This window comes from Semicossyphus pulcher, unplaced genomic scaffold, assembly GCF_022749685.1.
Source record: "Semicossyphus pulcher isolate SPU_LCO1_2020_fin unplaced genomic scaffold, fSemPul1.0.p SCAF_28, whole genome shotgun sequence".
NCBI classification, from domain to species: domain Eukaryota; kingdom Metazoa; phylum Chordata; class Actinopteri; order Labriformes; family Labridae; genus Semicossyphus; species Semicossyphus pulcher.
This window is the reverse complement of record NW_027211702.1, coordinates 4,552,857-4,580,558: the sequence shown is the minus strand read 5'-3', so window position 1 is coordinate 4,580,558 and position 27,702 is coordinate 4,552,857. Positions and strand designations below refer to the sequence as shown.

Below are 27,702 nucleotides of genomic sequence, written 5' to 3'. Positions count from 1 at the left end.
GGAAGAGAAAAAAACCGGAGGCGGTAAGTAATTCTTTACACATTGTCAACATATATTTCTGTAGAAAATAAATATTAACATTTTTACAGGCATGTTTTTACAGTACATACAGCATTTACATATAAATAGAATGATTTACAGCAATAAAGGCGGTGCTGCACAAACTGTGTTTGCAGTTAAAAACAAACAGGAAAACATTTGGTTTGATATAAATGATAAGAGATATGTTGTTGTTACATAAGAGAGAGCCTGATTATCAAGTCCATGAACCTAATGAAGGGTGAAAGAGTACAAAGAGGGTTTTGTTAAGGCATGATAAATAAAATATACGAGGAGGAAGACTTGAAAGAATATTGAAATGTGAAGAATAAAGTTACATTTGTTTGTATTTTTACACAGTTTTCTAAAAAAAAGTCAAAAAACCTCTTAGACATTTATAACAATAAAAAATCCCTCCTTATTTTTTTTCAGTATCACTGTAAACTCAAGCCCTAAACGTTCTTTTAAAGGAGCGTTCTCCTGTGTTCTAAGTCCATGGGAGACATTACTCACAATTATTGCTTTTGGACTCTGCACCTGAACCAGAGAGACAGAAGATGCTAGCTTAGGGCACTGAACACATAAAACGTTGCCTGTTAATCACAGAGAGATAACACGGCGGTATAAAGTTTGGACAAGAGGCCAAAAGTTAGAGAAATAAATAAGGACGCTGTCAGCCTCTTACCCACGTCATACTAAAACTTAAAACACACCTGCTCACGAGCCGAGCACAGCTGCAGTGGGGTGTTCAGAGGTGAGTGTATCCCACAATTCACTGCAATGTCACATCAGTCCAGCTGCTGGCAGTAATTCACCTGTAAGTCCAAGGACTAAGAATAATCAACAGTCTATATAAGATGTTTGATTCGGCCTGAGAATTAGTCATCATGGCTGAACTCCTAGGTATAAAACTGAAGTCATTTTGGTGAGACTTCAAATAATGGCATATATCTGAGACAGAAAAAGAGGTCCTTCTGTGGATAAACCTTTTCAGAAATTCTTTCCTAGATGTAAACCATTCAAAATAATAATACCTTGTTAAGTCTGCTTGAAGTGCAGTAGACTGATGTTTCTTCTACAGGACAAAACTGGCTTTCCAAACTCATTACAAAGGCTGATTCCCACTTGAACCTGGGTGCATTTGGTGTCAAAATACACCTTATACTGCCTCCTTGATTGTGCTTCATCACTTCGTGTCCCACTTTCCTGTTAACACAGTCTTCAGTTTGCATAACGCAGCAGAAACGTGTCTGTTTGATTCAGATTTTTGGTCCATTAAACAGTTTGCTTGGATTTTATAAGTCTGACTTTGTCATTAATAAAATATCCGCTAAATAATTTATGTGTTTTTATAGTAAGTGAAGTGCACAAAAGAGGATTAGGATAAGCTTCATGTTTTAAGATAGTGGTCTAGTTTGTCTTAAGGTAAGTTCAACAACCTTCCATTAACTGTTGTTTGCATAATGCATATAAATCCGTATGTCCTTGGGCTGCAGCTGTTTCATGCATTCTGCAGCAACAGGTGAAAAACGATCAGTCGCAGAGAGATGTTCTTCTTCGGTTTGACTTGTATGTCTGAAAGTTCACTGTGTCGGTCAGGTGCTCTCCATGTTTTTGTAGGGCTTCTGCAGGCAGAGCGAGCCGTGGTGAGGAAGAGGATGGCTGTAGTAGTGTTCGATCAGTGCTGGTAGAGAGGGGAAGGTCACTTCGCTGTCCAGAAAAATTAGACCCTCCTGCCAAAATACAACAACAGAAGAAGAGTTCAGTGTTGTGTTTTAAATGTTTTACTGTCCTGATGCCTCATTTCTACACATTCATAATTAAATAGTGAGCAGCAGGTTTCTTACCTCTTTAAACAGTCGGTAGTTTCTGGCTTTGCTTATACTGATATCCCACACCACCAGCACCTGGACAACACACCACAATGATCTTATTAAAATCAGGCACAAACAAGTACATAACAAAATACAGGAGAGCTGAGGGCAAAAGAATAGTGTATGAATATTATAGATAAGGGTTTAAAATCAAAACAAATAAATGTAACGAAAGAAAAATTAATTTTCTAAAGGTGCTGAAAACGTTAAAAGCATTACAAAGAAACAAGTGATATAGGTCTCCCTACGTGTCTGTTTGTGTCATGAGGACTTTTCCTGAGCTCTGGTGCTCTAAAAATAATAGATTGATTTTTATATAATGTGTTTCCTCAATATTCTGAGAGAAGATGGGATGAAATATTGCTTTATTCTTCTCTGTAAGAACAAGTTTAGAGTTTAGCGTTGATTAAAATTCAAACAAAACAAAAAAACGCCGGTCGCAAATCTAAAGGCTTTCTGTACTAAAGTAAATAAACGTAGTTTAAAGCCAATCTTTTTTTGCTATTGAAACGTGTAGAACTGCCGTGATGGATAAGGTAAGGACCGGTGGTTTTTTCATACTTAGTAGATACATTTCTTCTGTCTTCTACAGAATAAGATCAGAGCCTGAATGTTACCATTTAGCATCTCTAAACTAAAGATTCAGCCTACCATTCATTTTTTTAAAAACCAAGCTAACTGGAGCTAAATGCTAACAACATGTCTAATCTAACATGCTAATTTTAGTTATTCTAACATGCTAATGATAAGCAGGTGTAGTGTTATGTTTAACATCTTTCTTAGTGCATAAGAACGGACGAAAGGCACCTTTTTAAATTTATGAACTTTTACCTGTGATGTCTTTGTTCCTGAGTTTCGGATGCAGTACAGACCGTCCTGTGGATTGATGGCACTCTCTCTGAATAACCTGCAGGTACATCACATGTCAGGTTAGCAACAGAGACACACAAACACAGATAGGCTAATGATGGAGTGTCTTATGTGTCTTAAATAATGTCTTAAAATCACATTGTTAGTTAAAACTGTCGGGAAACAGCAACACACAGGAACAAGAATATAGCAGATTCTCTCTTCAATGTTCAATTTAGATTTAAACTTCATCCATATAAAATATATAAACAGGGGAAATAACGAGAAACATGTCCATAAAATTGATGCACCAAAAAAAAGCTCAAAGAGAAAGCTCTAGATTTAATACAAAGTGAAGGTATCGTACTTTTCTACGAAGCTGGTTTCAGTTGTGTCGATGAACACTGAGTCTGGCAGCTGCACCTGCAGAGAGAGATACGTGGTTTAGACACAATGTAAACAGCCTCTTTCTTAGAGCACTGAAGCTGGCTCAGAAAGAGGCCATTCATAATTTGAAAATTAAGAAATATGCCCAGGAATAATAAATTATAAAATACAGCCCACAAAAATCTCATTTGAGAGTCACTGAACTTCTCTATTTGCACGAGCCTGAAATTAAACATGTGATTAATCTGAACTTCAAGACAGTAAAAAGACTGACTTACACCAAACCATCTGGATGACTGTGACGCACGGCGGAAGTAAAGGGTGTTATTTGTTTTTATGGTGCATGATTTTTACCTTTGTTTTATATCATGATTTTAGGTTGAAATGGTGTGTTTTATTTTGAAATAGGTTGTGTTAAAGTTATTTACTTCCTGCCGGGACTGTCTGCACCTGTAGAGCTCTCTGCCTTTTAATAGACATTTGTTAGGACCAATGGGAGATGAGAGAAGTGTGCAGCAGCGACGAGAGAAGCCCCAGGAGACACGAGGGACCGAGAGTGGCCTGGCGAAGAGCGCAAGGAAGTAGGACAGGGATGGACACACTAGAGGAAAGGACGGCCAGTATCTGGACTTTGTTTTTATCGCCTCCTGGTTTTAATGTTGGACCGTTAGCTTGTGCATTTTAGCCGGACTCGTTCAAATATTTTATAGATTTGAATTGGCTGTTTTTAAAAGTTCACATTTTTAACAATAGATTTTTAGTTGGCTGCATCTGAAACTTTGTCTTCTCTTTGGTTGAAAAAATATTGTGCTCACTGCTTAATTTTAAAAGAGCTTAAAAATAATTTTCAGTTGCCATCCCCTACATTACAACTGGCGCCACCACAGTTCAGCAAAACTGTCATGATTTTATTTTGACATTGTCTGGTAGTGGAATCACTAAGCTAACAAGTCATTCAGAGGCCTGTAGTAAAGGTTATCACTTCAGCTGCTCTTACGTTTTCATAGTCTTCATCCGAGTCATCTCCTCCACCCCTTTTGGGCGAGTCTCGTTTCTTCCTGCTCTCTGTGGATGTCTCCTCTCCCAAAGATCGGAAACTCTGACCATCTGGAGATGCTCTTCTGGAGGGAAAACAATTGTTAGTGGGTGTAGAGCATTATTCCCGAAACCTTCACCTGCTGAGTGCTTAATGTGATGTGTATTTTTCGTTCCTACTTACTGGAACGGCGTTCCTGGCTGCTTGGACTTGGCTGCAGGCAGCGGGGGTTTGAAAGCTGGCGGAGGAGGTTTGGGCACCGCTGGCTTATTGTGAAATCCAGTTTTAAGGAGAGGAGAGAGCGGAGGGTTGGAGGACGTCAAGGAGTCTGAAGTCACAAGTCTGGGGGAGGACCCCCCCATATTCGGAGAATGAGGAGGCGGTAGAGCTGGCTTGCTGAGGAAGTTCATCCCATTACTGTTGCCTATTGATTGGCTCCTTCCAGTAGTAAGAGAGGCGTGGGCGGGACCATTTAGGACCATCCGGGATTCTAATTTGTCGCAGATGGGGAGAGTGGCGGGGCTTAGGACCGATATGGCCGGCAAAGGCCACTTGTCGGTCCTGGGCCCCCCCATGGACGTGGTTCTGCTCTGAATTTTCTTTGGGTTTGGGGGAGGAGGAGGTGGGGGGGAGGGAGAGTTGGACTTGTGCAGGTGGGGGGCAAAGGGGAGAGGAGGAGGCAGGCCTCTGGTTTGGTCCTTTAGTATGGAGGGAGGTGGGACAGAGGGCATGGGCTTTTTGGGGAGTAGGCTGGTTGGGAGTCTGTGTAGAGGCGGGACAGGAGGAGGTGGACCTTTGCTGAAACCTTGACTGAAGTCTGGACGTAGCTGGAAGACTGCCGGCACGGGGGGAGGCGGGTAGGAGGGGGGCGGCCCCGTGGGTCGACCTGAGGAGAAAAAAGAATTATAATTGTAGCACTGCATAGATTTAAGACTACAAAAGACTGAAGTCTGACACCCTCTCCCGTTTAAAGACATTTTATTAACAAACAAGACTATACTACATACACAGCTGCTCTTGTGCATGCACTGGTTTGCATTATCCATGATGACTGAGGCTGTAACGATGGGTTAGCATTACAAGCTAGCAGGCTGCTAGCAAGGCATTTCCTTCATTCCTACGTCAAGCTTTTACTGGTTTACTGGGGCCCTCTGTGGTCAATGCTACGATGGTCAAACTATGGCATCACATTCAGTAAGGACATGCTGACAGCTGTGATGTTACTTGTGTGTGGTGGGAGAAATCACCTATTGTAGAAGTTGGTGAACAGTCACTGTCTGGCTTCAGATAGTCTTCTTCATCGTCATCATCATCATCCTCACCATAGTCTGCACAGAAAAGAGATACCTCAGTTAAACATCACACAAGTATAACATGTTATAATATATGTTTTAAGTATAATCAACATTATGTGTAGTAATTATGTTTCCTCATTAAGGTGTACTTACCGTCCTCTGTGTTATCGACAGGGTGTTTGAGATCCATGGGCCTCTCGATCGAGCCGTAGAAACTGTCGGCATCTGAATCAGAGTCACTGTCAAAGGAGAGACAGAAAGACTGCTTCAGCTATCTGTAAGTGCAATATATGTTTTGCTAGCGAGGCACAAGTAGTTGCTAGCTAATCACATTTCAAATCCTGCTAATACTAATCATCAACTGCATAAGAGTTACCTGTCATTTTAGCCAACAAAAGTGTAGCCAGGTAGAACTGAAGGGTAGTTTGTCTATTTGGACCTGTTATTGAGTATTTTGTGCCCATAAATAATCCAAATCTGGCGACAATGACAATCTGTATGACTACAGATACAACTTCAAAAATAATTGAAAAAGAAACAAACTCGACGCACAGATGAAGGCAAACAGTCTAAAAAGGAAAGCAACCGTCAGCCAGGAAAATCAAGAGTTACAAGCGTAACAAAGGGAGCCAACTGCAATTGCCTTTTATCACCATTAGGTGCCCCAAATAGAACAAAATTTCTTTGCGATTATATCTTCTATCTATCTAATTAAAACTTTGCATAAAATATTGTAGTTAAGGTTAGGGAGAGAAACGTGACTTTGATTTAAGTAAACACGTTTGCCATGAGAAACAGGCTTCCTGAGCAAAGCAGAGACTCTATAATGAAAAGCTATTAAATGAGCTGCAAATATCTCCTTCCCCAATATGTGATCTGAATAAAAAAACCTCTGGTCTGATAGCTTTGTAATCGAAAACAAGAGGCCTTTTTAATTGGCTACATAAATTATAAATTAGCCTGCAGAATTAGTTTCTGGCAGGGAGAAACTTTAAGTGGGGAAAAAGTTGCACAAGGACGTCACGGCTGAAATGATTAGTTTGAAAAGTTCTGACTGAAGCGTTAAAGGTGGCTGAGGTCACAGTGAGGCAGGAGGATGTTTAAAGTGACAGAGCTTTGGGCAGACGTTCTCCTTTTAATTCATTTTATATTGAATAAAGTCCTGATGTTTTACCAATTAAATGACGATAGACAATTAAATGATGTGAATTGCTGATGTTACCTTGAAAAGTGGCACTCTTTTCTGTCGTTATAGTAATCTATTTCCTTCCGCAGGTATCGCATCCATTTCTGTAAAAGCAATACAATCATACAGTAAGTATTTGTGTGTGCATGCGTGTGTTCTTATGTACCCATTAACATTTAAAAGGGTATTGTGGTGAAATTATTCTCAGGACTGACAAACTTATCGGTTGGTTAAAAGTTCTGTGTATATAAATGCACACGTTTCTCTGTGTGTGAATGCATGCGTGTGTTTTTTCTCACCCTTCTCTCGTCCTCGCTGGCTGCAGAGAACAACCACGTCCTGTGTTTCTTACTGAAGTGGACGATTTTAAAAGGAAACACGTTACTGGACGTCGTCTCCTCGGCCGCTCTCATTACTCTGTGGAGAAGTGACGCGCTATGGTTAGAATGGTTTCTATCTAGATGTTAAAGTATGCAAAGTTCTGCAGCTGTTGCGGATATGGCACATTTCATACGACAAGCGCAGACTCAATGTTCTTAAGATTACATGAATAAATGATTCATGTAATCTGTGTGTAAACAGGTTAATGCAAGACAAAGTTTTAAAGCATAAAAGCGCATTGATCCACCCACAAGCTTCAGGCTGGTGAGACAAGTGAGGACAAGTGAATTCATTGTACGGACAGTCACCTTACATAAAACAATAACATATAATAGTTTGAATATTGATATAATGGGCGTTCTTACAAGCAAACTGAGCATGTGGAAGTATAATAAAGCACAGCATTACTGACCTGTTGTAGCCGTTGAGGGAGAACGCCCCCTGTGGTGCAGGAGAGGTACTGCTCTTGAAGTAGTACACACAGCCCTTGTGGATAATGGTGTACCTCAGTGGCCCTGGAAAAACGGCAACAGATAAAAAATATGAGACTAAACATGGACAGGATGATGATTCCCTTATTCATCTTCTCTTTATCTTTTTATTATAAACTCACATTTCATGAGGCTGAACTGGCTGCCTCCCTTCTTGTGGAGGTAACCCGCGGTGGAGACTCCTCCCGGCATGGTGAGGAGGTTCTGAGCCCCGATGGCTCGCATCGGCACCGGCCAGCACACCTCTGGAGACGACATGGTTCTAGCGGAGAGGAAATGAGAGCAGAGGATAGAAGTGTATAAGATCTAGCAGTAACCTCAGGAGCTGCACCAAGATCACGATACCAAACAAATGTACTAATCAGCTCAGACTACAAAGCACTTAGAGAACCTGGTACCTTCACTTTGTCCTTTAAATACATACTCCACACATAAACCATAAGTTCAGAGACAGTATTTATACAAAGAAAAGAAGTTCATGAGAAAGAAGTAACAATGTGCCCTATTTTACAATGTTTACAATGTAAACAAAACACAGTATTTCTGTCTGTATTCATTCCCACATTGTGACAGCTGCTACAGCCGTGCCTGCAGAATTGTCTCTATTAAAACAAACACAAATTAAGTAACTTTGGTGAAATCCTCTTATCTGTGAAAGATAGAAGACTCCACTTTCATGATTGACTCATCAAGGATTTGCTGTAGGTTACTTATATAAACTTTGTTGAAGTGAGATTTCCAGGTTCGAGTTATTCTTTATAGACAACAGTAAAAATATCCACGAGAAACAAATGCTAGATGGAACTAACAGCTGGCACTGATGCAATTATTTAAAGGAAAAACATCATAAATATATCCCATTACATCAAAAGCAAAACATATACACAGGTGGTCATAAATCTGAGGGGGTCACTTTGACATTTGAAGTTCTCTAGGAGTATTTGGCCACTATTATTCAACGTGTACATGCTCCCCCTTGGCCATACCATGCATGACATTAACGTACGCAGACGACGCTCTGATTTATGCAGCTCTTTCAGGATGGAGCTACAGTCCTTTAATTAAACAAAGACAAGTTAGACATCTTTTTGACAACAAGAGCGAAAGAATGAAAGTCAGCTGGATTACTGAGCCACAAAGTTGAAAATCTGCAGCGTGGACTTCTGTAAAGGTCTCTTTCCTGGCCTTCACAAAAACACCACCAAACAACTTCAGCGTTTCAGACGCTGCTGCCAGAGTTTGAACAAGAACCAAGACAAGTGAACACATTACTCCTCATCTTTAACCATTTCACTCTCTTAGAGTTACTTACAAGATACATTTTAAAGTGCTGCGGCTGGTCTATAAATCACTCAACAATCTTACACTAAGCTTCTGATCTTCCTGAAGAATAAAAACCTCTTTAGGAAGCATCTGCAGGGAGAACCTTGAGACAGGGTGAAGCTGCTTTTGCTGCAAACTTACAAAACAAACTTCCTTAATGAGCTCAAATGTGTCACTTGCAACCTGCTCAGGCTTTCATACCTCCTGTTGAGCCTCCTGTTGATGCCCTGAAAAGCAGCGCTCTCCCTCAGCAGGCTAACTGTGGAGGCTAACACCGTGGACGCTAACGCTGGCAGTAGATCCATGACAGAGATGTCGAAACAAACAGCTGCCTGGACTCAAACTCGTTCTTCTGTTTGCCCTCAGTGGGTTCACTGTTGCGTCTCATCAGATCAGAACTGAGGGGGATTTGTCTGCCGGGTTTTCAGCCTCCTCTGATCACACTGGCTTTGATTTCACTCTCTGATGCTCTCTCAGTGTCTGCTGATCTCTCTCTGTCTCTCTCTCTCTCCAGCTGCCTTTGTTGATTTCGATCTCTCTCGCCTGCCCTCGCACATAAACACTCAGATAGAGATAGTGGACTTATACACACTTCAGTTCAGACAGGAAGCATGTAATGTACTGAGTCTTTTTGCTGAGTGTGTGTGTGTGTGTGTGTGGGTGCATGAAGATGGACATAAGTAGTCAAAACAAACATTCCAAGTGAAGTTCATCCTCTAAATTGTTTATGTGTAACTTCCAGTCTATCTGCAGCATCTACTGACCTCAGAGGGAGTGTGTGTGTGTGTGTGCGTGCGTGTGTGTGTGTGTGTGTGTGTGTGTGTGTGTGTGTGTGTAGTCCAGGAATGTGGAACGCCATATTTACCCGGACCACTTGCGAAATCTCCTCCCTCTCTCTGAGATAACAACCTGCGGGGATGGCTGTTTATTTAAAGAAATCTGTCTTCTCCAAACCTGTTTCTAAGCGTGACGTGACGAAGTTAATCAGCTGCTAGCATGGTTGACATAAGATGTGCCTGCATTCATTCTTAATGTCAGCGCAGTTTACTTTACATTCAGGCACTGTTTGCTTTAAACGAACTAGGTTGTCAAAAGGCAGCATCAATAACTGTAGTGTACAAACTACAGCCTGCATAAAGATACTTCATCATCGAGCTTCCAGCAACACCGGTTAATGAAGCTTGTATGGATTGAAATGCATTTAAATGCACAATTGATGTATTTTCTGTTAGCCATCACCTTTGACTTCTGATACTCAAAGCAGATTAGGTTATCTGGCCTGTAACAAAGCCTTGTCCCAGTTCTGTTGGCTGCACCTATATGGCGATGGAGCACACTTCCCAGATATCCAGACAGTGCTGCATGTGTGACGTCCACGGTTGGCTCCGTTTGTAACTCTTGATTTTCCTGGCTGTCGAGTTTGTTTCTTTTTCTTTGGATTTTCACTTCTTGTTGAAGTTGTATCTGTAGTCATCCATCTTTTCTTTGTTTGTTCAGCCATAGTAGATTACTGTTTACTCGCAACACTTGCAGAGAGCGGAAAAGCAGCCGCTTAGCTCCGCCTACCCTCTCTGGCAGACCAACCACTGCTGGCTGATGGGAAACGCGTCACTAACTGGGCGCTGCTTGTGATTTTTTCCATGAATCTCACCACAGACACCCAGACCATAATAATACTATATACTGCAAATGCAAATGCTTTCATCAGTAGGCCATAGGCTCAATCACCGTTGTGTTACCTCATTCAGCAATAGATAGAGACTTAACAGACATTTATTCAAATGAAAATCTTCCAGATTATTCCTTTAACCGTGCACACCCAAAAACGCTTTCTTGTTGAGGTAGACCCTGTTGGCAACAAGTGAATTATTGTGTCAGGCTGCAAGAACGTAAGAGGAAAAAGGGGGAGAAAACATTACACATAAAGGTCAGAGTGAGGGAGTGACAGAGGAAAGCTGATAAAAATGGAGGCAAAAAGTCTGCATGAGACTCAGTAAATCAGCAGGGTGGAGCGGCTTGTTTCTGACCTCTGAGTGCCCACTTGTGTGTGTGTGTGTGTGTCAAAGCCTACGGAGGACATATAAAGGCTATCATGTGGTCCGTTCTTGTGATCTTCCAACATGTTTACTGATAACCAGCAAACACAGTCCACAACAAACACCCACACACACACACACACACACACACACACACACAAACTCAGATTAAAGGCAGCAGTTCTTTCGCCAACAAGACTTCATCTCCGCCTGAGTGGGGTCGAAGTTCAGCCGGTGACAGAACTGAAACAACACGATGGCACTGTGAATGTACACTCAGCGTTTTTATGTGTTTTATAGGACGGAGCCTGAGAGTCTAGATTGGATCATTTCCCTTTCTGCTTTACAGAGAAGAAATATCCGTGCACGAGTGATGCCTCAACTTGAACCAACAATTCTTCGACAGTTCAACTGTTATCGTATTTTATAATACCTACACATACTTCTGTTTTTATAGCATTGGTAATATCAGAAACAAATGAGGTCAGCTAACATCAGAGACACACGCATGGTTGATTGCACAGAAACCTTTTCATACTGCCAAAAGTCCAAAAATAAAATGTACTAAACGAGTGAAGCGGTGAAAGAAATTACTCCACAGGTATCACAGAGTGAAATATGAAGTGTGTAGTCACTTGAAGTTAAGAGTGTGCTGAACCCTCTCACCTCACTACTGTTGTTGTAAGTTTTCCATTCTGAGCCCTGCTTTGGTTTTTGAGGCGGAGATGTTAATCAGAGAGCAGCTGTTTGTCAGGAAGGGAAGCACAGGAGCCGCTCACATACCAGACTCATTCAAACATATTTCCTCTCACACACACACACACACACACACACACACACACATACACACACACACATCTTTAAACAATGTCTCTGTTACTGAAGTTTACAGTGATGCTGAATCGCAAAAAAAATTACACTAATGGCTGCAGCATGTCTGCAACTGGTAAAATGTGACAAAATCCTTCAAACTGTAAGCTTAGAAAAATGTTTTATCACCAGAACCAAATAAAGACTAAAGAAGGAGAGATGCAGTTGAGCAGAGCAGACTGATGACGTCATTGGGCGAGAGGCGGGGTGCACCCTGGACTGACAGACCGGCAACTTTTCACGCTCACAATCAAACATTAGAGTCACTAGTGAACCTTACGAGCATGTCTTTGGACTGTGGGAGGAAGCCGGCTTACCATGAGAGAACCCACGTATGCACGGAGAGAATGTGCAAGCTCTTCACAGAAAGGCCAGGAATCTTGTCGCTGTGACGCGACTGTGCTAACCGCTGCACCACCGCCACAGCCCTGAGTCCAAGCAGTAAAACTGAAATTGAAACTAGAGCGATGTGGAAAACCCCTGATGAATCACATCACAGGACAGTATTCCTGTCACATTTCCTCATGACAACATGACAGCGTGACTTACACTTTAGCCTGTAACAGTTCCGCATAATAATAATGTAGAAGTAGATGGGTGAATATTTTCCACTGCAGAACATTTGAAATTAAATCAATCACTCTGAGGTTGAAGTTGTAGCTGCTATAAAATGTAATGTAAGGGTGTTTACATTCACATTTAATAAACAATACATTTAGCCTAACTCCTAATTTAATGTAAAAGAATGTAGTCTTATTAACATCAGTCAATAAGAGAGGCCTCATCATTTCATTCTTTTAAGTGTAATGTCAAGAAATGGCTTGTTGACCAAAAACGTCAACACTGACAGCTCGGACTGTTTGCACATCACCTGTGAATCAGATTCTGTCCACTCACGTTGTTCAACGTTCTCTGTACTGTATGCTTTTTATCACAAACTTGTTTATTTTTAAAGCTCCTTTGAGGAGTTTTTCACTGAATGAAATGGACTGAAATTATTCGCTGATGCCTCTTTATGAGCTACAAAAGCAAATGAGACCATCAGGGATAAGACTGATTATGTCTTTATGCCACTGCAGGGAGGTAGGTGTCAGACGAGGCCGATAACTTCACACTCCCAGATCCAAAGCAAAGATTCACAGCAAGTGATATGTTTGAATGTTAAAATTTTCTGTTAAAAACGCTTCTACAGCATGTGCAGGACAAGATCAGCAAAGAGAAAAGAGGTACCACCTTGTCCACAGGGGGCGCCATAAAACACAAACCCAAAGTTCCTCACAGGAGCTTTAACTACCGTGCCTATTAAATTGTTTTAGTTGTTTTAAAATGCCAACAACATCCGGCAAAAGGGACTAGCGATGAAAACGATGGCTGTTCAGCTAACTCGGGTGCATTTAAATTGTCCCTTTCTTGTTCAAATAAATTATAAATAATCAAACTTAAAAACTACTATATGACATACGAAAGCAAATCATTCTTAATGCCTGTCATTGTTGTCAATGAATCTGATTCTAACATGACGATTTACAGCCTGCAGACTTTAGAAGCCTTTGTTTACAAGCAAAGCGTGTGAGTTGGTCGTACAAAAGCTGGTTAATAGGAAGCTATTTACCATATGTTGTGCTTTCAATGCAGTATTAGTTTAACTTTCCTTCTTGTGTTATGCGTTATATTCAAAATGTTTAACTTGCTTTTATTATTGATGGGTTTTACTGTCCACTTTATGATGCCACTTCATGATGGAAATGATTCATTTTCCTCATAGTAAAACACTTTGAGCTGCATTTTGTATGCAAGGCAGGAGACAAACAACTTCTTTCACTGTTTAAAAGATACATTGTGTTCATTTAAAGTGCAGGAACAGTGCAGGATCAACAAAGAGATAAAAAGCAGAGAGTCAACCTTTTCAGTCGAGCAGCAGTTGCAGGATAAGCTAGGTGCACAAACAGCACAGAAGTTAACATTCTACTATACTATTGTTTTCTTTTTTGATATGCCGGAATACATTTAAACATTCGTTCAACATCCGACCTCATCATCTGTGGTGGTCTGACACAGATTTAAACAGCTGCCAGGTGTCTGCTTCAAACATGTGTGTGGCTAACCGATGCTCTAGCTCTGCAGTGGGAAAACTGTGCTCTCGTCTCGTCTCGATCACGAAGCCCCCACTGCCTCCTCAAGTCACGCAAAAACACCCCGTCCGACGTAAAGGTCAGAGGTAAACCGCTGTAGCAGGTGCAGCTAATGCAGAGAAACGACTGAGTCATACAGAGCGATAAGTTCTTACCTACAGCACAGCGCTTCCTGTTCCCCTCCACGACGGACAACCACAGCTGTTCCCCCACGGGTTTATTTTCACTGTGACTTGAACATGTAGGAATGAATAGAAACTTAAGGTTTGTTGGTTTAGAGCAGGTTGTCTAAGTGTTCCCCTCGCCCATTTTCTTTTGTCCGGACGAATGATTAACAAGGATTCACGTGTGCACACTGAAGGAACAGCTCTCCCTTTTACTTAGAAGGGAGGGGATCAGCTCATAAAAAGGCTAAAGCACTTTGGATTCATATTCTGACAACACAAGGATCTTTCTGTGATTGTTGAAATGATTTACTTGATATTTTGTTTCAGGCTATAAATTAATATTTCTTCATCTCAAATTGTTGGTAGGTGAGGCCCTTTGTTTGTTTGTTTGTCATTTTTATCACGTTATTATTGTTCTATTAGGTTTGCATACTCTCATATCGTGCTGCCTTCCCAGCAAACATTTTGACGTCTATTAGAAATCAACGTTGGTCATGGAGGTCGATACGACGTCTGGTCGAGCGGCTGATATGAAAGTTTTCTGACGTCGGACGAAATTTTCTTAGCAAAATGTTTGGACCTGGATTCGACCCATGATGACTGCACTCAACCCGAGCACTTAACCCGGTCAGCCACCAAGTTCTTCTGTAGGACATGCGTCCATCAGGTATATACAAACTATAACTTGAAATCCCGGTTGGTGCTCACGGGTACATTTTAGCCCCAATCGGCCATATGGTGTTTCGGATAATCGCACTTTTCAGGAGTAAACTCAATCGCATTTAACAGTGTTACACCAAGTCACACCATTGTCAAACAAGTTTTCCTCTAAATCAGCATTGCCCTAAGATTCTGTTTTCATGTCAGCAAAAGGTCTAAATACAGTCATGTTGTGACTTGACATCTATTGGACTTGTTCGCCGCGACGCAGGAAAGTTTGCCGGGTTCGGTCCGCGATCTGGTAATTATGGCAAATGTCAGACGGGCCGGCCACCAGAGATATGGGGGGAAAGTTGGATTAAAGAATTGATCTGATTAAGGGTTAGATCCAAATATTTTCTATCTAATAAGAGTTATAACCTTTAATTGTTGACTTCATAAACATCGTTTTGTCACCGTTGGGGGGGAAAACACTGTAAGACAATGCCATGTTTCCAGAGAACGATGATTTCACAGGAAAGTACAAGAAAAGTCACTATGACTCAGTTGTCAAATAATTACATTTACTTAAAAGGCTGCTTTAACTGTAGTCGGATGTTTTTCTGACCATCATAACCTCCCTCCACCTCTTCTAATGGATCCGTCTTTGTAAGGTCAAAGGTCAAGGGAGACAAAATCAAATTAAATCAAGACGGAAAGCAAAGTGTTTCTCATAAAAGACTTTTGTTCTTAGTCAAACCCTGACACTCGCAGGACAAATGTCCCAGTCTGATAACTTTTTAGGTATCAGTTCTGCAGTTGAAAGAAGTGCTTCCAGGAAATGGCCACAGCCTTTTAATTTGAGTGTTATTCTAAGAAACAGACCAAAGTAATTTACCAAACTTAATATAAAAACCTGACGTAACTATTTTGTGGTCATCAGTTTCCACAAACGTTCTGAGTAACCTAACCTTAAGGTTTTCCAGTGGATGTTAAGGGTCTGACTTTTCACCTCCATAAGGCTCTTTTATGGATCCTGATGGATCAGTTCTACTGATTGGCATTCCCAACTGTTCTCTTCCCAAAAGAAAGGCTTTAAATCTGTTTTTCCTATCCCTGTCCAGCCTTCATCGGACTGCTGTTACGGTCACAGATGACCACATGGTGATGACACAGATCATTCAGGAGGTAAGATATGGGAAGAATCAGACCCACTGTGGAAACTATGTCTCCTGTATCACAGAAAAAAATCCATTAGATTTTATTGATTCCTGGTGCATCTGATCAGTAAAATCTTACTGCATGACACTTATATATACAGTGCTGGTGCAGTTTGTCTAAAGTACTTACACCTGATAAATGTCCCATTACCATGGCTACAGTGGCGACAAGCGGGCGACAGTTTGTGGGATTCTTTGGTTCCTTCTTCGCAAACAAACATAGAACAGAAACAAAAAGTCAACCTCACGTACACACATAAGAACACACCTCTGCGCATAGAAAGATGAAATAGCAACACCAGGTCCTCTTTTTCTACCCGTGGCTTCTCCGACACATCATCACCTCCTGTGTCCAAATATGGCAATGCCAGCCCACAGGAACTGCAAAGCTGTGACAGTTCAAGAGGCTACAGGAAGGACTCCTCTCAGACCAACAAACATGTGCTGTACTGGTCTACTGTCAACTGTGACGTTTCAAGGCTTCTCTTTCTCAAATAAGACCCATACAGATGAAACATACACATATTAGATGAAACATACACATATTTATAGTGAGATAAAGTGGCAAAGAGAGACAGAGGAAGCAGGAAGAGAAAGTGTGTTGAGATTTTGCTCTGACTGCGAGCCCACCCTCCTCCCCCCCGACATGGGGGTCGAAAGCGAGAACACATTTCCTGTAAATGTTGCCTTTTCTCTTCTCTGTCTCTGACACAAAACCTTGCAGAGGAACTACTGCAATAACAACTGGCAGCTGGCATGATTGCCATGGAGTCTTATCTCTGCTGGAAAATAAAGTGTATCACTGTAAAGAGCAAAAAACAATAAGCAGGTGTGATTTGGTCTTTCTTTTTTATGTTAGTGGACAAATCAATTGTTGCATCTTAGATATAATCATGGTCTTGCAGATGTCTGTCTAAAATGTTTCCTTCTTGTGGTAAGCAAACGTCCCCAGAGTGGGTTTTCCCTCTGCACTAGACACAGTGTTTTCTTGGTAAACCTGCTGCAACGGTTAACAGCAGCAGAGTACATTTACCACAGAAGTGCCCTTAAGTTTCAGCATGTCCATTGTCCTTTCATTCCTCTACATTATTGTGACGGTGCAATTACTCATTACTTTTCAGGTTAAGATTTGTGACATAAAAAACGATCAGGCGGCACAGTGGTTAGCGGTTAGCACTGTCGTCTCACAGCAGGAAGGTTCCTGGTTACAGTTCGGCCGGCGTGTGCCTTTCTGTGTGCATGTTATCTCCGGGTACTCCGGCTTCCTCCCACAGACATGCTCGTTAGGTTCATTGGTAACTGTAAAATTGCCCGTAGGTGTGAATGTGGGCATGAATAGTTGTCTGTCTCTATGTAATTGCCCTGTGATTGAGTGGTGACCAGTTCGGATTGGCTCACACCCGCTACCTTTAACTGAATAAGCAATATGCTGTAGATCATGTACGGATGGAAAAAGTAAAATGTACTAAACATATAGAAAACCTATAACCAAAAACAGTTTCTACTTGGGACCCCTCATCACATTTCCAAAGTCTACACATTGTTAGATTTCTCCTTTGAATTTCTCAGATGGTTCCACATAAAAAGTTCGAGTTATTGATTACTTCACAAAATGTCATTGTTTCACGACCCCACAGATTAATGATGTGACTGTTTGGAGGAGCACAACTTCTAAGTTTACAACCGCTGGACTAAACCTAACAGTAACACGTGCCCTTAAGTCACACGGGACATTTTAATGTGTAACAGATCTTTAACTTTATCTGCAAATACGTCTGTACTTTAACTCAAGCAAAGTAGCAATAAAACAATCCGGCAATACTTCAAGGGAAAGCTTGGCCTTCAAAAACAGCTCAGGTAAAAGATGTCAGTACTTCTTCCACAACTGGCCCGCTGCTAAAAACTCAGTAGCAGTTTTCTGTTCTTCAGTGATGGAATCTTCCTTTGTATCACACTGGGCATCTGACACATCAAAAATAAGATACGTGACCTTCTGCACAATACTGAACTTTGTAATGTGCTTACATCATGTCAGGCTCTGCAAGCGGGTCATTTTCAGTATGATGACCTCATAGCACTTAAAGTGAATACTGTTTCACCTTCCCCTTTTGATGTTTTCCTTTCCTAGCTTCATTCTGTTCTGCTATAGTAGTTTCCTCCTTTCATCCATCAAAGAGAGTTTATTTGGAGAAAAGACCAACGCAAACATCTTGACTTGACTCCTCATGCTGGACTTTGACTTTACTTTCTTTACAGAGTGTCATACTGCTTGGCTGCAGAGACGCAGAGCGAGTGTAGAAGGTGCAAAATGTGTCACCTCTGCTGCAGTGTAGGTGTTGAGCCTCCTTGAAATGGACATTGCTCACTTTTAGTTTATGCAAAGTTTCGTGTCCGGAAAAAGCTGTGAACTGTTTCATGACAAAATGTGTTCTGCTGACCTCCCGGCAGGCTTTTAAAGTTACTGTTGAGTGGGAGGTTTGAGCAATACATCCCGAACATGTTAGTAAAAGAAGAGACTAACCAAGAATAATTATGAAAGAATGATGAATACACCTAAACAACAATCTCACTTGCAAAATGTCCCAACTTTCCAACACAAAGTAAACAAGACATGGGGTGTTGGTTTAGCTCAGTGGGCAGAGAAGGCACCCCTACAGAGGCTACAGTTCTCGATGCAGCGGCTGCAGGCTTGACTCCCGCCCTCGGCCCTTTGCTGCATGTCATCCCCCCACTCTCGTCTCCCAATATTTTCTGTCTCTGTTCAGCTGTCCTGGAAAGAAATGGTAAAAATGCCCCCTGAAAAAATCCTTTTTGCACATGTTTGAAAAGGAGTAACTTACAGACCATTTACAGTTCATGGACAGTCACAAATGTCAATACCAAAGGGAAACATAGACAGGTATCACAACCTTTCCTCATCTCTAGACATCTAGTAATATTTTTGTTCTACTTCTTAAACAGAAGTTTGCTTCATTTGAGTTTCAGATTTGTTTCCAAAAATGTACCCACAGATTGGAATACACATACACACTCTTCACTGTTGTATGAGCAGAGTTTCTTTATGTCCCCCTCTGTCTGTCAAAGAACGTCTTCTGAATATCAGTCAGATCATTTATTCCTTGCTTTATATGTTGTGTTTTTGTCTGACCTTATTGTTAACTGTCCTTACTACTCTTCTTGTAGCATGCCTAATATAACAATTCATTCATTTAACCTTCATTTAAATCTCGAGGAACCATTGAGGGCATGCTCTCATTTCAATGATGTCGCGAGAGTGCAACAAAGAATGGCAACAACAGAATTAAAAACAGTAACATACAAAGGCAGAGTATTGACCCATAGGTACAAATGTGTGAAGTTTTAAGGTACGTTGTAAAGTGTTCCATGTGAATGCAGGAGAGCAGCTAAAAGCAGTTTTCCCAGTAGAAACAGGGGCCGTTAAATGAACAATTTTAATGTTAGCTGCATCAGCAAAGAAATGAGATATACATTTAACAAAAGATTCAGTTTGATGAGGAGATAGAACAACTTCACTCCAATCTACCGTGTAGGGCAAAGCTAATGCGAAATCACACGGTTGCTTCACTGACCTCTTGCAATGACGAAGACATTTTGCCAAATCAAACATAAACCTCCAGCTAAACCATTTTTCACAGCACACCTGACACTGAGAACCTCTTAATATCAGATATCTCAATCCAGATCAAGACAAACCACCCGAAGAGAGATCTACTAACTCCAACAAACAGATCCTAAAAGTGGTCACGAACCAAGTTAGGCAACAACAACTTTCAACTGTCAACTTATCTGCAAATACATCCACACAGTCAGAAACTAAAAGTTGATATCAGACATGAGAACAGAAACTGTGCCAGGAACATGAAGAGTGAAGATGAAGAGAAACTTACAGGGAATCCCTCTGATCCCGAATACACATCCTGACGCTCGGCTTGGTGCTCCGCGCAAATGACTTCTTCCTCACGGATGGAGCAGACATGGGGGTGGCAGCACACGGCAAAATACCACCATACTTTTTAAAGTGCCTGGGTCGTCGTTTGTTGGATGCACGCTTGGACTGATCGAGGAAAAAAGTCTATTGAGACTCTGAATTAGGTTCAGATTTGGAACGAACGGAGCAAGAATATCGACTAATGAAAGAAAAGATGGAAGAAACGAGTGATTAATGGCTGGAAATGGTAAAAGAAAATAATGAGTAGGACAGACGGGAAGACAGAACAATCAGTCGTATCGGTTAGGAAGTCTGTTGGTTGTCTGAACCTCGCATACTCCACCAGTCGCTTCCTGAGGAGGCCTCCTCCTCCAGCCCCGTCTCTTCATTGGTCGACGGGCTGCGGCATGTTCCTTCCTGCTTCCTCAGAGCTAGTACGTGATTGGCTGCCTGATAGAGCCCACAACACTAAACACACATGCATCACACGCTCGGACACACAGGACCTGAGAAAGAGGACGGGGGACTTTCCATCCCGTAAGTCTGGAACAATACAGCGGTCAAACACACACACACCTACACACACATAGACGACACCCCTGAAATGTAGCTGCTCCTGTGAGGCTGCATTTAAAGCTTCATTTTAGTTTGTAAAATCTGTGTGTAACTACATTTCACTCCTTATACGTCATCATACACACTTTAGACTTTATACTACTGCTGAGTTACAGATTTCCAAATCATATAAATTCAGGAAATCTAACATTGTTTTCATTCCAAAACTTCCAGAATGATCAGCAACTGAAAAGACAATGGAAAGTAAAATCAGCTTGAAAGCAGACCTAGGCCCAGCTTTTCAAGTGGGCTCAGTTCAATTGTTTAGGGTTGTATTTACAACTTTCCCAATCAAACCCGTCGGCTTTCATCTGAGGACGATTTAGCCTCAGCCTTTAGGTGCAACTTCCTTTTCCATGCGCAGCATTGTTTACAGTCCAATTCACAACTTGAGATGCGACCGTGTTCAGATCAAAAGTGAAGCGCATTTCGCTCCTCTGGAAATTCAAAACAAACGCTGTTATTACTTTACATCCCCCGGAGGAGCGCCCGTTCATCTGTTTGTGGTGAGTCTCAGTTTTACTGTAAATAGTTACAGAGAGGCTGCACTCTGGCTTACTTCAGCCGTATGAACTCTAAAACAAACTACTTCACAGCTGACGAGCATTTATCCTCCAGAGACAACTAACACAAGTAAATGCTGTCGCTAGTTGAATTATCTAGCCATTCATGTGCACTGACACAACTGTGTTTATTGTCCGCTGGTTCGCTGCTACCCGCCAAGAAGCAGGATAGAAACAGAAACTGTGCTTCAGAGAAATACGGCATTTTATTTTCCAGTATTGGATCACACAGAAAAAGTGTATATATACAGGTCTGTTTGTTATGTTTACACTTAACTTCTTCTCAGCTTAAGCAGAGTTATATTAAGTTATTTTATAGGCCTAGTGGTTATAATTTTGGTTCGTACATTTTATATTCTTTTTGGGTAAAATAAAAACCCAAAGTTTTCTCAAAACTCCTGCTGTCTTGTGCCTTGCTGCCTGGTGCCTAACTGCCTGGTCCCTTACTGCCTGGTCCCTAACAACTGGGACCAGGCAGTAAGTTACCTTGAATTACGATGCTAGTTACAACAAAAAAGTGACGCATTACCCCAACATTGATTACTACTGCATTGATACATCAGTAGCAATAATTATACATCAATTAAAGGTACAATTTGTCTGCAGAATGAGGTCTTTGATAACTTACTGTCAAAGCCCTTTACTTTTAATATCATTGATCGTAATGCAGAACTTTCAGCTTGGGTCGTCCTTTCTAATTTAAATACAGCATTTGACACGAGTAGAACCAAAACCTTTTAAAAACCTGTACATCTTACAGTGTACTGTAACCATCTTGTGTGACTCAGGCCATTGCACAATGTGCACTAAATTACAATGAAGTCAGCAGCACAAGGTTCTTATTTTGGTTTTGAGACCTCTAACCACCGTCTGCAGCAGCTGAAACTGTGAAGTGTTAAAAGCAGGAAGACTGAAGTTAGAATTTGTAACCAACTAAAGAGCAGCTTCTCAGGCCGCAGCTGAAAATCCTCACGGTTCACGACTAAGGGTCAACAGAGACGATATCTGATATACTGTCAATACGGCCCTCTGTACAGGACAGTAATGCAACAGTTTACTGTTGGTGATGAATCAGGTTGTGTCTGACAGCAATGCCAATTGAGAAGATGTGGTTGTGTATTGCAACACCCGAGAAATCATCTTAAGACTTACAAAGTTTCATAGCTGGTTTTGCACATAGCTTGGTATAATGTTGGATGTGTTTGTGTATGGGAGACAATGCCAAATACTCGCTGTCTTGCATCCTTCAGGTCACACTCCAGTTAGATGGCATAATGAAAGTTGCTCGAGCTATTGGAGAATATTAGAAAATAGAATTACATAAAACACAAATCTGTGTCTGCAGACAAGACGGGAATATTTGTGCAGGGCATCACTGATGCAAAAGGCGCTCAGGCTTCTGAGAGTGTAACAACTGATAAACATGCTGGTTAACCACACAAAATGCTATAGCAGCTTCACAAGCTACACATCAACTCTGACAAGATTCTATACACAATGAGCCAATTAGGAGGCATAGCCATCGCACTATAATGCAGTGTGTGTGGTGTGACAAATGATAATCATATTAGAGAGCGCTGTTGGTTCCTGTTTCAGTGAGTCACACACTCAAAATATCAGGTTTCTTCCTGTACTGTAAATAGTTAAGTGACTGAAACTATTGTGCAATGTAAGTTAAAACTGAAATCAGTATGAGCTGGCAGCACAGTGAGTGGTTTTGCAGAAAAGCCACCACCGCTTTCTGTTGTCACACACGGTTCAGTTACATCTCTCCTAACACTGCTTATTAAGCATTGTAAATCACACGCAACAGTCCACTAAGAACCGTGAGCCTTGGTTAGCCAGTTAGCATTTTATGTATAGCATTCTACAATTGGAATGACATAAATAAACTTGAATTAAGCTAACTGGAGTGGATAGAAACTCAAGCACCAAACCCATCGGCTATCTGAGGACTAGTTTAACCAGCCGTTAAATGACTTCTAGCCAAGACTCCCTTTTCTGTGCGCTGTATTGTTTACAATCCATTTAGCAACTTGAGAAGCTATCTTGGGTTCAGATCAAAAGTCAAGCACCCCTCCTGATATGCCTGCAAAAGTCCCCCAGAGGAGCGCCGGTTCATCTGTTTCACCATCAATTTCACCATCAATAGTAAGTTACACAGAGGCTGCACTCTGGCTTACATCAGCGGTATGAACCGGAAAAATTAAAATAACAACATCATGATGCAGATTAGTAACAAGTCCAAATGCAGCTTTGTCAGGTCTGTCCTCAAGAGGAGAAGCAAAAAAACATGAGAACATGAGATGAACGGAGGTCAGATCCATCACTTCTGATGCATTGGAGGAAGTCAGGGAAATCTAATCACAGATTGGCTTTGATGAGACAGCGTTAAGTGCATTTGTCACTCAAGTTGAATTTTCGATTGTAGGACGGATTGATAGCAGAACTTGCATGCAGATTTCTGTTTATAAAGATAAATAAATCATTGTTAGATGGCTGCTGATGGGAGCCGGAATGTCATTATGCGGACGGCGTTCCGTTTTTCCTGCATACACCAAAGCCTGCTGATAAGTGATTGGTCAATACAACTCAGACTAAAAACATACTTAAAACGGAAAACAGAACACTTGCGATTCTAAAATCTGGTCGCGGGCCTACAGATTTTGCATTTTCTGCAGAATCTGTAAATAAAGATTAATAGAAACTAAACCATGAATGTGTTGCTAATCGTGTTTCGCACACTGTCTTTGAGAACCATACAAAAACAATACAGACTGGACGAGCCAGGAATCAGTGGAGAAAGATTCACATTCACAAATGGATTCATGCGATAAGATTATTTTGTAATACTGTTCCCGGTGGCCTACAATGAACTTCCATGCTCAAACACTTTTGAATTATTTTATGAGCAATACTGGGGTTTATGACCCAATCAACTCTTTTACTAGAGCCCAGCACAGCTTAATAACTCAACACATTTTACCACTTCACATTTGCACAAAGAAAAAAGGCCGACATGCCACAAAACATTTGACATCCATTTATAAAGAACGCACAAACAGCCAATGTGGCCAACCAGGAGTTCAAACTGTTCCTATCCTTCTTACTACAGTCTACCAAATACAACAGCCTGAAAGGGTAGAAAAAAACAAAACAATCAACATACTGGTGTTGCCCCATATTAATGCTACCGTTAGCATAGCTTAGCATGAACTTGAAATGATGTATGTGTATAGTCTGAATCAATAGATTACTAACCAAAAGTGTGCTTGCTTTTAACATCAACACGAGAGCAAGTGAGGCTAGAAACAAGCTGTTTTGCGTGACACCTCAGAAGGGCTTGGCAATATGTGAATAATCATCACAGCATGGCTGTACTTATTTTTATCACCTTTCCTGAACCATGTCACAAAACATTTGACACTTTGTTTACATAGTCTAGCATTAGCTGCTAGGTCAATAGCCATACTTTGCAGGCTAATTGCTTGCATTTCATTAGCTAACGTAGCTACGTCATTATGTCTGTTGACATATCTATTGAGTTGAATCTGGTGTTATACGTTAAGTTTAGAGAATTAAGAAGCTCTGTCCTTCTGTGTGCACGGTTCAGATTAGTGTTTCAGTGATGACTAGTCAGGTTGTCCCAATCCTCGTCCCTTAAATACAAGAATGTGCTGTATGACTATTTTGAGCCCCTGTCTTCTGCAAACCCAGTCTCACTGCAGTTTGTAGAAAAGAGTCACGAAAATATAATAAATAGAAATTTTTACACACACACACAAATTCCCTGTGTCTAGTGCCTGTCAGCACAAGTTATACATAGTTCAATTGGACGTATGTTTTCTGCCTTCAACATTAAGGCCTTTTCGTGTGGCATGATTGTGGCCATTACGTATGTCACGTGTCTTAAATCAACTTTGACATTTGCTCACGCACAGAATTCAAACTCCTGTCTCCTGGGTGCAAATCCTGTGTTTGACCTATCACCCTGACTTTCTAGGTCAATATACTTAGTCACTTTCCTTCATAAATGCTTTCGTGTTGGAGGCTTGAAATATCCTCGACTGACTGTAAATAGCCGAAGCTGAATTGGTGTCCATGTACACCTTCATGCTGCTGCATGAATCGCCTTGTGAGGATACCCTAGCCCTTTAGCATGGACCTGCAACCTTTAGCCTCAATCCTGCTCTAAATAAGCAAAATATGGACATCAAATGTTTGCATGTTCAGACCCTTTTGTAAGGGTTTCATATGAGCTGGCCTGAAAGATGAAAAGGCAGTGTCAGAGTTTCCAACCAACTTACAGAGCTAGAAAATATTTAGCTAGCTAGCTACAGCTGAGAAAATCTTCCTCGTTATCAGTTAGCAAAATTAAGTCACAAGCTACAATTGAGAAACCTGCTTTTGTGTTCTTGTGTCTAAAAACAAGAGCCCACGCTTAAAGACATTGAAAAGAATCTTGAGTATTATATCACCTGCTATTATAAATAAAGACAAATCCAGGGAATTACCTGAAGTTGACAAGCATCACGGTGGTGTCTCTAGGGATGCACTGATATCACTTTTTTTTTAGACCAAGTACAAGTACTTACATTTGGGTACTTGCCAATACCGAGTACCAATATGAGTACTTAATAATATAATTACAGTTCTCATAATGACTTTAAAAGCATGTTTCATTGTCATCAGATGTTCCTCTCTTTCTGACTGTAATAAGTAAATCGAATGATGCAACTGTTGCTGACATTTTAACACTCAACTTTATTTTACTTAACAAACATGACACTGACATACATTTTACTTTCGTGTAACCTATAACACATTCAGTGGATTTCAGTATAACACAACCTACCACATATAGTGTAAAAAAGGTCACAGGATAAACACTCCCATTTCTGAGCGCACCTGAACGCAGTACTACTCAGCGCATCCCCCCGAAACACGGCAGTGAGGGAGACATGCCCGGACTTGTTTCCTGCACTTACTATGGAGACATCAGCGATCGCCGACGGACTCTTTTTATCGTGTGTGCGTCCATGAATATGTAAGTTAGTTTGTCTTAATGTTTATGTTACACTCTGTTAGCTTCAGTTTGGCCGTGAGTGGACATGTTAGTGTTGTCTGTGAGGACTAAGCCTTTATCTGAAAAGTGCTCCTTCTCTGCCTACCTGCTTAACTAACGGGAGGCTAACGTCAAGCTGTAAAGTGGTACTTGGCTGCGATACTCGTCGTAGTTTTACAAGTATCCCTACAACATCTGCACGTTTGAATGCAAGCTGTCTGAAGTAGTGAACAATTTTCTACTTTACAGTTTTTTTTACTTTTTATGTAACTTTACTTTTGGCAACAACGTAAAGGACATCTGAAGAACCTGTGGCGTTAATCGGCTGCTCTAACAGTCGAGACAAACTTTAGCTTAGGAGAAAAAGTGCACAATACACAAGCCTTTACGTCATTAAGAGTCCCCTATGAGACCGGACACTTAACATAGATTCACTGGCCGCGCAGAGGACTGAGATATACTTTAGAAGTGGATGAAGAATATTTTAATTATATTATTATTATCATTATCACTACAGTCATTGTGGCGCTCTCTGAGTGACCTGTGGATGCATGTTGTTCATCATCAGGTGAGCTGCATGTAATCATTACAGAGCAGTTAAATGCTAATGACTAGGAAATGCATATGAATATATAAATAAAAAAAGGGCTATTTGCCAGTGTAACTAGTCTGTGAAGATTAAATGCAGCTGTTCATTGATTAAGCTAACTAGCTAGTAGAATAACGTTATCTTACACTTCATCACAAATATGTGGCAGATGGATCACCATGTAATCAGGCCGTTGTTAATAATCTTAAGAGGCCTGATGAAGCTGCCTTCATCAGTAACAGGAAGCAGCTGTCTAACATCTTTACTATCTATGCTGCTGTCACAATCGGCAGGCACTGAGGTGCCACCATGGTTACGGCAGCTTCACACATACTGATCGCAGGATTAGTCTACGGACAGTGCTATTTTAATGAGTTTAATAGGCTGTAACAACTAGGCAGACAGGGTAACCGAAGGGTAAATTGTGTTCTACTGTGATGCCTCAGCTGATACTAAACTCTCTATGACTTAAAACTTGTAGTTTTTAATTTCATCTGGAAGTTAACCATTTATTTGTTTAACAGAAATTCATAGATTGATTCGAAAATCATCTTGTCATGATATAAATCTGCTGCGGTAGCAATATGAAGTCATTGCCCAGCCCTACTCTCTATTGCATAATTTATTGGTTATGTAACTTTTCTATCTGCTCCCATACATTGTTCTGTTAAACCAACAAAAACAGTGTATGAACAATAACAGCTAATAAAGCAGAACAAGTTATCTGAACTGTTTGCAAATCTGTAGAGCTGCACTTGCTGTTTGCTGCACGATCCCTCTCTGCTTTCACAAACCTAACAGCCATTAAGCTAACTCTTAAAGCAGAAATAAGAGAACAGTTCTTGTTCAATTTTAATTTGACTTACCCATGGAGTGCCGTGTCAGTTGTGTAGCTTCTCTGTCCTTGTCTGTGTCATCAGTGGTTTGAGCCCTGCAGAGTTCAGCTTCAGCTCAGTTCACTTCCTGGCGTGGCGTTTCAGAGCTACTGTATGAAGA

General features: G+C 41.1%; 1 protein-coding gene across 3 annotated transcripts; it reads right to left on the bottom strand.

The window, feature by feature from the left end:
- Positions 1-44: 44 nt before the first annotated feature.
- On the bottom strand, positions 45-27,702 carry sh3bp2 (SH3-domain binding protein 2). Of its 3 annotated transcripts, none has more exons than XM_069677231.1 (13): positions 27,573-27,702; positions 7,661-7,800; positions 7,460-7,562; positions 6,966-7,083; positions 6,703-6,770; positions 5,634-5,719; positions 5,433-5,513; positions 4,369-5,071; positions 4,147-4,270; positions 3,130-3,185; positions 2,745-2,820; positions 1,887-1,946; positions 45-1,772 (listed from the first exon to the last, which is right to left on the bottom strand). In XM_069677231.1, exons 2-13 carry the CDS (start codon positions 7,794-7,796, stop codon positions 1,635-1,637), a joined length of 1,749 nt encoding a protein of 582 aa, XP_069533332.1. In that variant the 5' UTR covers positions 7,797-7,800; positions 27,573-27,702; the 3' UTR covers positions 45-1,634. The 3 variants fall into 3 exon arrangements, with proteins under 3 accessions (XP_069533332.1, XP_069533330.1, XP_069533331.1); XM_069677229.1 differs by lacking the exon at positions 27,573-27,702 and adding an exon at positions 9,063-9,143; XM_069677230.1 differs by lacking the exon at positions 27,573-27,702 and adding an exon at positions 9,063-9,143 and having other exon boundaries at positions 4,147-4,267.

Excerpts from the sequence above, each read along its gene's own strand:
- sh3bp2 (XM_069677231.1), bottom strand. The coding sequence starts at position 7,796 with ATGTCGTCTCCAGAGGTGTGCTGGCCGGTGCCGATGCGAGCCATCGGG. Across the intron at positions 4,271-4,368 it reads CAGCCAGGAACGCCGTTCCA|AAGAGCATCTCCAGATGGTC; the intron begins GTAAGTAGGAAC and ends TTTTCCCTCCAG. Across the intron at positions 2,821-3,129 it reads GAAACCAGCTTCGTAGAAAA|GTTATTCAGAGAGAGTGCCA; the intron begins GTACGATACCTT and ends ATGTACCTGCAG.